The sequence below is a fragment of the Lepidochelys kempii genome, chromosome 11 (genome assembly GCF_965140285.1).
Source record: "Lepidochelys kempii isolate rLepKem1 chromosome 11, rLepKem1.hap1, whole genome shotgun sequence".
Taxonomy (NCBI): domain Eukaryota; kingdom Metazoa; phylum Chordata; order Testudines; family Cheloniidae; genus Lepidochelys; species Lepidochelys kempii.
The window spans coordinates 868,780-879,867 of NC_136390.1; the positions used below are offsets into that span (position 1 = coordinate 868,780).

Sequence of the window (11,088 nt, forward strand, 5' to 3'; positions counted from 1 at the left end):
ACCAGGTAGCGGGGCGTGATGTACGCCTCGTGCAGGCCCATGACGCGTTCGTGGTGCAGGCCCTTGAGGATCTCGTACTCCTGCAGGACGCTCTGCTTCTTCTCCGCCTCGTAGGGGATGATCTTGGCCATGAAGTGCTTCCCCGTGGCGTTCTCCTTGCACTCCCGGATCACCCCAAACCGGCCCCTAAGGGACAGGGCGCAGTCGGCACTGGCTGCGCAACGAGGGGCTCGCGGGACGCAGCTCACGAGGGGGGGCGGGGGGGCTGCAGGCACAGGGGTCCAGCCCCAGGAGACGGTGAAGCCACTTGGCTTCCCCTGGAGGGAGAGCGAGACCCCTCGGGGGCCTGGCCCACTGACGGGGCCCCCCAGAGCCTGTCCCCACGCTGGGGCCCTGGCCCCGATCCTGTGGGTCCCTGATGCCGGGACATAGGGTCAGGGGGGCCCCACTGGATCGCTCTCTCAGACCCCCCCAGCTGGGCATCCCCGGAGACGATGCGGAGCGTGGCACACTGCAGGGGACCCCGGGGGCTGAACCCCGGTGCCCAGACAGGGCCGTGCCCGGCACTAACCTCGCTTTCTCCTCCAGGAAGGTGTAAGGCTTCTGGGGGACCCCCTGGCGCAGCGTTGTGCCCTCCTTTGCCCCTGGAGCCCCCTGCCCTGTTGGGCTAAGCCTGCTGGTGGGGCCGCCGGGCTCCCTGCTCGGGGCGGTGCTCAGGACCAGGGACCGCGTGGCCGACGGCACGGCCTCGTTGGGGAGAGGGGACGGGGCTTCCGTGGGGGGCGTCACAGCCGGCATGGAGACAAAGGAGGTGACCATGTACATGGGCGCTGCTTTGGGGGAGGGGGAGACGGGCGGGACCGAGGCTGGAGGAATGGGGGCGAGTCGGGCGGGGGGCTGGGCTGGGGGGGCAGGGGAGCCCTGCACCGCCTGGCTGGCTGTGTGGGCGGCGAGGGGGGGCGGAGGGGCAGCCCTGGACGGAGTTAACCCCAGCTCTGGAGAGCCAGACACGGCCACTGCGGGAGGGGCGGCAGGCGCGGGGGACGTGGCGGGTGCAGCGGGGGGGCAGAGCTGCCCTTGTGGGGCGCGGGGAGGTGGCTGGACGGCGGCAGAGACGGCCCTGGGAACAGCCGGCTGCGGTGCCCACCCGGGCATGTGCACGGCCCCTTTGTGCTTGCGGGGCGGGGTGGGGGGAGGGGCCCCCGCGGTTTGGGGCGCGGGCTGGGGGGGAGCGGTCTGCGGGGAGCGGCTGGAAGCTGCTGTCTCGGGGGCAGCCGCGTCCTTCCGGGCAGCAGGAGCCGAGTGGGCAGCGCTGGGATCTAGACAGGAAGCAAAACAGAGCCGTCGGCCTGGGAGCGCCCCGCCTTGCCCACGGGGGCAGCCTGAGCCGGGGAGCTACCGGGGCCGTAGCCAGGTTACAGGGGCCAGATCCCACCCCCCCAGCAGCCATGGAGCAGGGCAGCTGGGAGCGCCCCATCCCTCCCCTCTGAAGCCAGCACATGCCCCCCTTCGGTGCAGGCCCCCCCGCCGGCTAGGCTGGAAAGGGGATCCCCCGCTTTAGTTTGGTCCACGACCCACAAAAGAGCCCCAACACCACCTGGTGCCCCATGATCCCCATGGCCCTGGCCCAGCCCTGCTGGACCCACCCCGACCCCAGGGCAGCAAGGGCCGAGCCTGCGCTGGCGGTGGGGCTGGGACAGGGCCCCCCCACACCCCATAACCATCCTGCCCCCCCCCAGGAGCTCGCTCACCGTCTGTCTCGATGGCCACCGTCTCCGAGGGGTTGCTGTAGGGCCCCTGGCCGGCCTTATTCCTGCAGGCGACCCGGAACCTGGCCGTGCTCCTGGCGGGCAGCTCCGTCACGTTGAAGTAGCAGTCGGCGATGCCCGAGCTGATGGTCTTCCACTCGCGTTCCCCTGGGGAGGGACGTGCAGCCGTCAGCGCCCCAAGGGGCTCCCTGGCTGCGGTGGGAGATGGACGCAGCGCTGCGACCTGCAGGGAGATGGTGCCCTGGGTCTGGGCAGCAGGGTCCTCAATCCCATCCTGCAGCCCCCCCATGGGCTGGGGGCTCCTCGGCAGGCACCCAGAGGGGCTGCTGGGGGCTCCTCGGCCCTCAGAAGGGCTGCCGGGTGCTCTCCAGTGTGGGGCCAGCACCCAGTGCCCACGGCTCTGCCCACAGACCCCAGAGCTGCGCAGGCCCGAGGCCTGGAGACTGCCGAGATCCTGTGACACACTGAACCTCAAAATAACAACCTGTGACCCCCATATTCATCATTCGCAGGTGGGTGTGATATCTCCCACAAAGCGTGCCCTGTAAAGTGTCATACGACAGGTCATGATCTGCTGGAACCCACTGTTCAGCCCGAGTAGGTGAATCATCAGCGTGTAGGAAGCGGTGAGATTTCGCTGTGCGGCTGTTCCTGAAATACGCTGTAAATCTGCCCTGGCCTTTCCCCTCCCGCATCTACCCTGGCAGCCACAAGAACAGGAGCCCGGCCCAGGCCTAAAGGAGAAATCTGCTGTAACATCCCGTGGGGAGAGAACATTGCTTGATCTAAACGCTGCCCAGTGTAGTAAGTAGGGCCCTGCCACGTTCACGGTCCATTTGGATCAATTTCACGGCCAGAGAGTTGAAAAATTGGTTAATTTCACATTTTCAGATATTTACATCTGAAGTTTCAGGGTGTTGTAACCGTGGGGGTCCCAACCCGAAAGGTCCCCAGAGGTGGGTCTGATCCCCCCTCCCCTGAGCAGCTGTGCAGGGGGAGGACAAGTCCTGTCCCTCCCCAGCCTGGAGGGGACTTGCAGCTAGGAGCCCCCCCAGCCCCCCCGCCCCAGCTGGGGCTCGCTCAGCAGCATGGGGGAGATAAGGTTTCACAGGGAAGGGCTAATTTCATGGCTTGTGACACATTCTTCACAGCCGTGAAATTGGTAGGGCCTTAGGAATAAGGTTTAAGATGCAGACTGGGTGCGTATTGGTTACTTTCTCTGGTAACTGTCTCTGCCTCCCACTTCTAATCACTTACAATCTACCGCTCTGGAGTGAATAAACCTGGTTTATGTTTTACCTAAGCCCTGCGGTTGGAGTGAAGTGCTTGGGAAATCTCAGCTCAGGTTACCAGGGCTGGTGCGTGTCCTCTGCACAGGGAGGGAGGGGCGACCGGGTAATGAACTTACACTGGTCGGGCTTCTGCCCGGGGCAGGACGGTGCAGCTCTGGGGTGCAAGGCTGGGAGTCAGGGGGATCTGGTTGGTGCCTTTCCCTGTGTGATTCATGACCGGCTCTGGGAGCTTTCATGCAGCCTAGCGGGGTGTGGGGCTGCATGTCCTGTTGTGCTGAGTGATCACAGCGCCTGGAGGGGGTTGCTGCTGGTCACTAGCAAAGCCTTCTGGAGACAGCCCAGGCTGGAGAGTTAAGGGGGCCCCGTGGCACCCCAGTCCCAGGTTGTACCCTGGGGATCCCGTCACAGGCTGGGATCCAGCCCCAGGGCTGAGGGGTGCTGAAGAGGGGACTGACGAGCGAGGTCCCAGCGCGGCCCCCGGGGAACCAAGGCCCTGCCAGCCCTGGCCCTGGGCCCAGGCAGCGCAGGCTGGGTGCGGGAGGCCTCGTACCGTTCAGTTTGCACTCCAGGGTGTAGGTGCAAGGGGCACAGCTGTCTGCAGGCTTCCACAGCACCAGCACCGTGTTCTTGTACTTCTGAGGTATCTCCGGGGTGCCCGGCTTCCCCGGCAGGCCTGGCAGGAGAGACAGCGCACTGTAACGGGGCTGGCCTGGGCAAGAAACGGGGCCAAGGGGGAGGCAGGGAATGGAGAGGGGACGGGGGTTAGGATGGGGTGGGACAGAGGGGGGTCAGGGAGGGGGCCGGGCCAGCCTAGCCAGACCAGGTTGCAGGCAGCGCTGAGGGCACCAGAGAGCTGGGGCCGTCTCGCCAGTCGAGTGACTGGCAGTGGCCCAAAGGCCCCGGGGCTCCGCACTGCTGCCATTTGCATCGTCTGCAGCGCGGGGGCCTCAGACAGAGCCTCCATTGCAAGGCTCCTGCCCGAGCGCCCTGGGGGAGCGGCCGCAGGGGGTCCTGGCAGACAGGGCCTGGCCGTCCCCGCCGGGGCGCTCCCCGGACAGGAACGGGGCGGTTCCGATCCCAGCCACCCCACAGGCCGCCCGCGCCCAGAGCTGCTGCAGCCAGCGCCCTCCCGCGCCCAGGGCCCTTACGTGCCACGGCCAGAGTGCACGAGCTGGTGGCAGTGCCCAGGGCGTTGGCAGCGGTGCACTCGTACAGGCCTGCATCCTTCTTGCACGTCTTGGGGATGGTGAGCAGCTGGCGGCCATCCTTACACGAGACGATGTTCACCGCGGCGTCGGACACCAGCGACTGCTTGTCTGTGGGGAGGGAGGATGAGCAGGGCTGGCTGGCCAGCCCCGCCGCTTGCCCGTAGCGAGGCCCCAGCCCCCGGCTCGTTCCCAGTCTGCTCGGCGTTCAGAGCACCCGGACCTCACCGAGCAGCTGCACCCCAGCCCCCACGGCCGGCCTGGTACCCAAGCAACCTCCACATGGCCCCTGAGGGCCCTTCCATCTGCCTCAGCAGCGCTGGTCCTGCAGGTTTGGGTCCAAGGGAGATTTGGGTCCCTGGACAAAGCGACTGTCTGCACAGTAGATGAATCCAGGGACCAAGACCCGGCAGCACGGGATCACTGAGGAGAGGGGCTCAGAGAAATGGGTACAAATGGGTGTGACACCAGCAGGCCAAGCACCAGCCCATGCCAAGGTCCCCAGGTCTCAGCCAGACGCTGACAGACACAGGGCCGGGATCTGCCCAGCTCGCCTGCAGGTTACCAGTGACAGGACGGTACCAGAACCAGGGGTTAGCGTCTGAACTCTGTCAAATACCAGCCTCAGTCTCACTTCTACTGTCAGTTCCCGGTCAGGCCGGGCTATCTGAGCAGGTGCCAGGCAGGGGTGGACAGTGATGGAAGAGCTGCTCTCCCACAGAAATTTTTACGCCCCTCCCTGAAAGAGGAGACCCAGCAACGGCAGCCGGGCTTGGCTTGGATCTCACAGCTGGGAACTCCCCACATCTGGATGGAGAAACCATCAACAAAAGGCCTGAAGACTTGTCTTGTTCCGCCCTCCTCCCTGAGAGCGACTCCCTGCATCCGGTGAGAGCACACGGCAGCAGGGGGAGAACCCAAACCCAAAGGGACTAGGTGTGACAAAGTGGGAATTCTTTTGTAATATTTGTGTGAAGCCTATATGTGCCTCAGTTTCCCCTATGTGCGGCAGTTACCTCAGGAAGAGAGAGGCCTGTCGCTCTCTGGGCAGGCTAACACAGCTGAGAAGGGCTCCCAGCTGCCTGGGGCCTGAGGTCCCGTATCAGTGGAGCTCTGAGAAGACAATGGCAAATCCAGCTGCCCAGACACGGATGCCCAGCAACCAAGGACCCAGAGAGATCTGCACTCCACGCCACTGGGCAGGGGGCTGAGCCACATCCTCCGGCTCGGCTCGGGAACAAAGGGCTGGGGTGGGGCGGGAGGAAGTTGAGGGTTGGCTGCTGAGGGCTCTGGGCGCACCTGGCCTGGGACAAAGGGAGGTCAGAGAGACGGGGCTCTGGGCTGACCAGGATGGTCTCGGCTGTAACTTTCTGTTCTCTGTGCTGGGTCCAGGTGACTAATAACCCGCCAGTCAGGCTGCGTGTCCCTGCAGATGCTGGCGGAGGGGGTGCTGCCCCCCAAGATGGTACAAGTCTCCATCGGAGTCTGTCTCAGGGGGACTCGCGGCCTGGAGCTCACGGGGGCTGGTGGGGCGGGGGGCTGCAGGCCCAGAGGTCCAGCCCCAGGAGGCGGTGAAGCCGCGTGGCTTCCCCTGGAGGAAAAGCGAGACCCCTCGGGGGCCTGTCCCCATGCTGGGGCCGTGGCCCCGATCCTGTGGGTCCGTGACACTATGCTGCCTGGACGCGGGTGGGGAGCGGGCGGGGGGGGAAGTTGTTTCTAAGCATAAGAGATTCCCCAGCTGCCCAGCCTGGGCGAGCCCTCAGGCCCAGCAGAGCTAGCTGACCGCAGCACCTGTTGGCACCTGTAATTCGGGGCACTTTGCCGCGCTGCAACCGTCTCGCGCCGGGGTGTGAAAAACCCGAGCGCGGCAAAGCCCCCGTGTGGACCCTGCCCCAGCGCCGGGAGCCACCCCTCGGCCACACCCGGCACGTTACCACGCAGCCGTGCAGACTGGCCCTCACCCGTGTGGCCATGCAGAGCTCGCTTGCGGCCTCAGCCCGAACGGGCCACGAGCGTCTCTGGCGCGAGGCCGAAGCGCACCAGGCCTGGGGTAAGTGACGGGTCCCGTGGGGCTGGAGCAACCTGCGCCCCGCCGGGCTCCTGGGGCCCATCGACCACAGGGCTGTGCTCCCGGGCGAGAGGGGCGGGCCGTGACCGCCATGAGGCCGGGCAGGGCCTGAGGAGGTTTCACGGGGTGCCACGTCCATGAGGCATCACCCTCGGGGCGGCGTGAGCCCTGCGGGCTGTGTGGGCCACGTGGGACCCTGGATGACAGCGCTGAGTGTGACCAGCGGGGCCATGTGAGGGACCGGCGACAAGGGTACCCCTTGCCGGGATGAGGAGCTTGTTTCTATGCTTGTGTCACTTTGTATGGTGCGTCACCGCTGCGGAGGGTAGATCTGTAACTCCACACTTGTCTCCGGGGGACGCCCCGCGACAGGCAGGCAGCCCTGCCTGGCCTGAGCCCATCAAGGGACGTCAGCTGCCCCAGGAACCCACTGAAAGGAGCCGGGGGCCACACCTGGGGAGGCAGCAAGGCCTGTGGACCGAGAACTCCACGTGCTGTGAAGCTGTTAGGGACACAGGAAGTACCAGCCGCACGGGAAAAGGAATATAACAGGGCAGCTGCATTGTCTCCATTTTGTCTTCAATCCTGCTTCCTACCCCGGGAGTAACTTTCTACAAAGCTCTGACCAAAGGACTGACTGACCCATCCGAGCTCTGGGTGATTCCAGAGGGACCTTCAAGCCAGCAAACTCACCACCACTGGCTAGGAACCTGATGTATAGACTCTGAAGTCTCTGTGATTGCTGTGACGAAGTGGGACTGTTCTTAATGTTTCCTCTGAATAGTGTGGGGGTGCCTCAGTTTCCCCTAGGCAGTTCTTAAGTATCTAGGGGGTGGGGTAAGGGTGTATGATCCTTGCAGAGCCCTAGAGGGCAGGTGTGTGCAGGGGTCTGGACACAGAGAATGGCCGACACCCTGTTTCCTGGCCACTGATGGCCTGGGCCCTTCCCCCCTGCAAGGTGAGAGCTAAAGGGTTGGAGAACAAAGGAATCCGGTGACCTCCTGGCCCAGGAAAGGAACAAAGCCCAGAGGAGGGGCTGGAGGGAGTTTCAGTTTTGGGCTGGAACGCAGGGAACCCCAAGGCTGGGGTCTAAGCTCCCTGCCCCCCAGAAGGACTTGACTGAGGGGTCCTGGTGTGAGGCAGCAGGGAGGGGGGAGTGTTGACCTGGGGATGTGCCCTGGGGATGGGAGACCTGAGAGCCTGTCACCTGAGCCAGGAGGGGGACGGGGAGGTGACACCTCTACCCAGGAATGTGAAGACAGGCTGCAGGAGGGGGCCTGCTGGGGGGGTTTAGTTTCAGTTTGGGGCTGGGGGGAGGAACACAGGGAACCCCAGGGCTGGGGTATAAGCTCCCTGCTCCCCCAGAAGGACGTGACTGAGGGGTCCTGGGGGTACCCACAAGCTCTGTTGTGGACTGTGTTCCTGTTGTCCAATAAACCTTCCACTTTACTGGCTGGCTGAGAGTCCCGGTGAATCCAGGAAGAGGGGTGCAGGCCCCGGACTCCCCCACACTCCGTGACAATTGCTTTACCAGTTAACATCTCCTCTTCTTCGTTCTTTTTTCTTTATAATAAACCATTAGTTCTAGAGGCTGAAGGACTGGCTGAGCCGGTAACGCGGTGACCCTTTGGGGTCCGAAGAACATTTGGTATATGTGAGCAGAGTTTTCAAATAACTTCTCTCTGTGCTGGACCTAGGTGCTGACCAGGAGCCTGAGAACTGGACTGCAGTGGCTGTGTGATTGCTCCCTCAGCGCCTGGATACCCCGTGTGGAGCACCGGACGCACCGTTTGTGACTGGTTGGGGAGCATCTCTGGTGTTACCCACCAGGATGGGGAGTAGCTGCTCTCCCTTTTGCAGCCTGCCCTGACCTTGGCATTTTCAGTGAGGGCTGCCCCAGGCACCCTGGGGCACATCCTGGTTCAGAGCAGCTGCCCTGAGGTTGGGGCTCATGTTCTTGCGTCCGCACTGCGAGCGATAATGGGGGCACCCAGACCTGGGGGTCACAGTGCTTCAGCTCCCCAGAGCACTCCACACCCAGTCCTGCGGGCACAGAGCCCCAGGTACCAGTCCCACACGCACAAAGAGTCCCCAGAGCCTTGGCCTCTGGGCACCGGTCCTGTGGGCACAGAGCCCCCCCAGGCACCGGTCCTGCGGGCACAGAGCCCCCCCAGGCACTGGTCCTGGGGGCACAGAGCCCCAGGTACCAGTCCCACACGCACAAAGAGTCCCCAGAGCCTTGGCCTCTGGGCACCGGTCCTGCGGGCACAGAGCCCCCCCAGGCACCGGTCCTGCGGGCACAGAGCCCCCCCAGGCACCGGTCCTGTGGGCACAGAGCCCCCCCAGGCACCGGTCCTGCGGGCACAGAGCCCCCCCAGGCACTGGTCCTGGGGGCACAGAGCCCCAGGTACCAGTCCCACACGCACAAAGAGTCCCCAGAGCCTTGGCCTCTGGGCACCGGTCCTGCGGGCACAGAGCCCCCCCAGGCACCGGTCCTGCGGGCACAGAGCCCCCCCAGGCACCGGTCCTGGGGGCACAGAGCCCCCCCAGGCACCGGTCCTGGGGGCACAGAGCCCCAGGTACCAGTCCCACACGCACAAAGAGTCCCCAGAGCCTTGGCCTCTGGGCACCGGTCCTGCGGGCACAGAGCCCCCCCAGGCACCGGTCCTGGGGGCACAGAGCCCCCCCAGGCACCGGTCCTGGGGGCACAGAGCCCCCCCAGGCACCGGTCCTGGGGGCACAGAGCCCCAGGTACCAGTCCCACACGCACAAAGAGTCCCCAGAGCCTTGGCCTCTGGGCACCGGTCCTGCAGGCACAGAGCCCCCCCAGGCACCGGTCCTGCGGGCACAGAGCCCCCCCAGGCACCGGTCCTGGGGGCACAGAGCCCCCCCAGGCACCGGTCCTGGGGGCACAGAGCCCCCCCAGGCACCGGTCCTGCGGGCACAGAGCCCCCCCAGGCACCGGTCCTGCGGGCACAGAGCCCCACCCCCCCAGTCCCATGCGCACAGAGCACCCTCAGAGTCCCGGCTCCTGGGTCCCAGTCCTGTGGGCACAGATCCATGCCCTGGCCCGCAGGCAGCAGATCCCCGACCTACCCTTCATCCAGAGGATTTTGGGGGATGGGCTGGCAGCTGGCAAGCAGAACAGGGTTGCCGGGTCGCCCTCCAGCAGCACCTGGTCCTTCAGCTTGATGTGGAAAACGGGGGAGAAGTCTGGGGGAGCAGAGGGGACACGGCAGGCATGAGTGAGGGTGGAATGGGGGGTCCTGGCCCCTGGCAGGCGCAGGCCCCACAGTGAGCACAGCCCCCCAGAAGGAGCCTGTAGGACTGCCAGCTGGTCCTCTGGCTCAGTGTCTCCCCCACCCCTGTGGCTGGCCCAGGAGTGGCCCTGGAGGGGGAGAGCCCTGCTCCCACCCCCTGGCCAGGGGCCTTGGTCTAGGGAGGGGATAACTGTGGGACCCCCAGACCGCAGATGGGCTGCTCCTCTGCTAAGTGCCCCCCAAGTGCCCGGCCTGACCCCACTCCCCTGCCCTGGCCCTCTCGTGCGATCGCAGCGGGACACAGACCACACAACGCAGGAGACAGAGCGCCAGGGCCGGGCGCCGCAAGGCCCGCTCCGCTGCGGGGGGCTGCCCCGGGGCCGGTCCTGGACACTGGGGGGCCAGACCCTGCCCGGGACGAGGTGGGAGGCTGCTCAGAGCGGGACAAGGGTCTGCCATGAGCCCAGCACCCCGCGCCCAAACACGTGGGGCATTGCCCACCGCCAAGCGCTGCCTCGGGCAGACTCTGCCCTTCGGGCCCCGTAGCAGCACCGTGCCTGGCTCCGGAGCGTGGGGGGCGTCGGGTGCAATGCAGCCGACGCGGCATCTTTGCAGCCTTGGTTTCTCGGCGTCTGTGGGTGCAGCGGCCCCTGTGAACCCCGTTTCCACCGCCCCTGGCCCGCGCACGGCTCCGCTGGGCTGCAGGGCTCCCCGCGCAGTGTGGTGCTGTGGGGCTCTGCCCCCTTCTGCCTGCCCCCAGTGGGGGGAGGCCCAAACTGAGCCAAGCCCCCTTCCCCTCCCCACACCTGCTCCCCAGCCAGCTGCCAGCCCTCTCCCCCCCCATGGCCTCTCCCCAGCCCCCTCTCCTGACCTTCCACCACCCCATATCCCCCAGGATACCCATGTCGCCCCCCCAGATCCCTGAGCCAGCCCTGCTGCCCTCCCTGCTGGGGGCTCCCTACCTGGCCCAGGACCCGGGCGCAGCCCCCCTCCCCCAGCCGGACCTACCCGACTCATGGCGCACGTACTGCCTGCCCACGATGGTGCCGTCCTCCTGCAGCAGGCTGGCCGGGATGTTGGGCTGCGAGGCCACCTTGTCCCTCTTGGCGCGGGACAGGCCCCAGCGGTCCCACCGGGAGCGTCTCTGGCCCTCGCTGGGAGCTGCAGGGGGAGAGGGGCCGAGGCCATGCTGACTACGCCCCAGCCAGGTGCCGCCCGCGGTCCCACCATCGGGACAAGCCCTGCCAGGCGCCCGCAGGTGGCCGTGTACACGACCACCGCTCGTGCTCCCAGCCGGCCCAGAGAGGCGGGAGGGCTGAGAGTGGGGGTTGCTCACCCAGGGACCCCCCAGCCCGCTCCCCAGGGGCCCATCTCTGCCATGCAGGGGTGGGCAGAAGTCTGGGCTGGGACCGTGCCCAGCGGCCGGGGGGGCCAGGAAGGGCAGTTTCTGGTTTGCCCCAGGGCCAGCACGGGCCCCAGCGGTGGCGATGGGGT

General features: G+C 66.1%; 1 protein-coding gene across 1 annotated transcript in view; it reads right to left on the bottom strand.

Moving 5' to 3' along the window:
* Positions 1-2: 2 nt before the first annotated feature.
* The window catches only part of SPEG (striated muscle enriched protein kinase), a gene marked incomplete at its 3' end in the record, with an annotated part of 90,789 nt that continues 79,703 nt past the window's right edge, over positions 3-11,088 (bottom strand). The window contains exons 33-39 of the mRNA XM_078847977.1: positions 10,603-10,755; positions 9,431-9,547; positions 4,210-4,377; positions 3,612-3,734; positions 1,752-1,916; positions 572-1,319; positions 3-186 (exon numbers count right to left, since the gene is read on the bottom strand). Of these exons, the coding sequence (XP_078704103.1) occupies positions 3-186; positions 572-1,319; positions 1,752-1,916; positions 3,612-3,734; positions 4,210-4,377; positions 9,431-9,547; positions 10,603-10,755 (1,658 nt within the window). The remainder of the gene's footprint in view (positions 187-571; positions 1,320-1,751; positions 1,917-3,611; positions 3,735-4,209; positions 4,378-9,430; positions 9,548-10,602; positions 10,756-11,088) is intronic.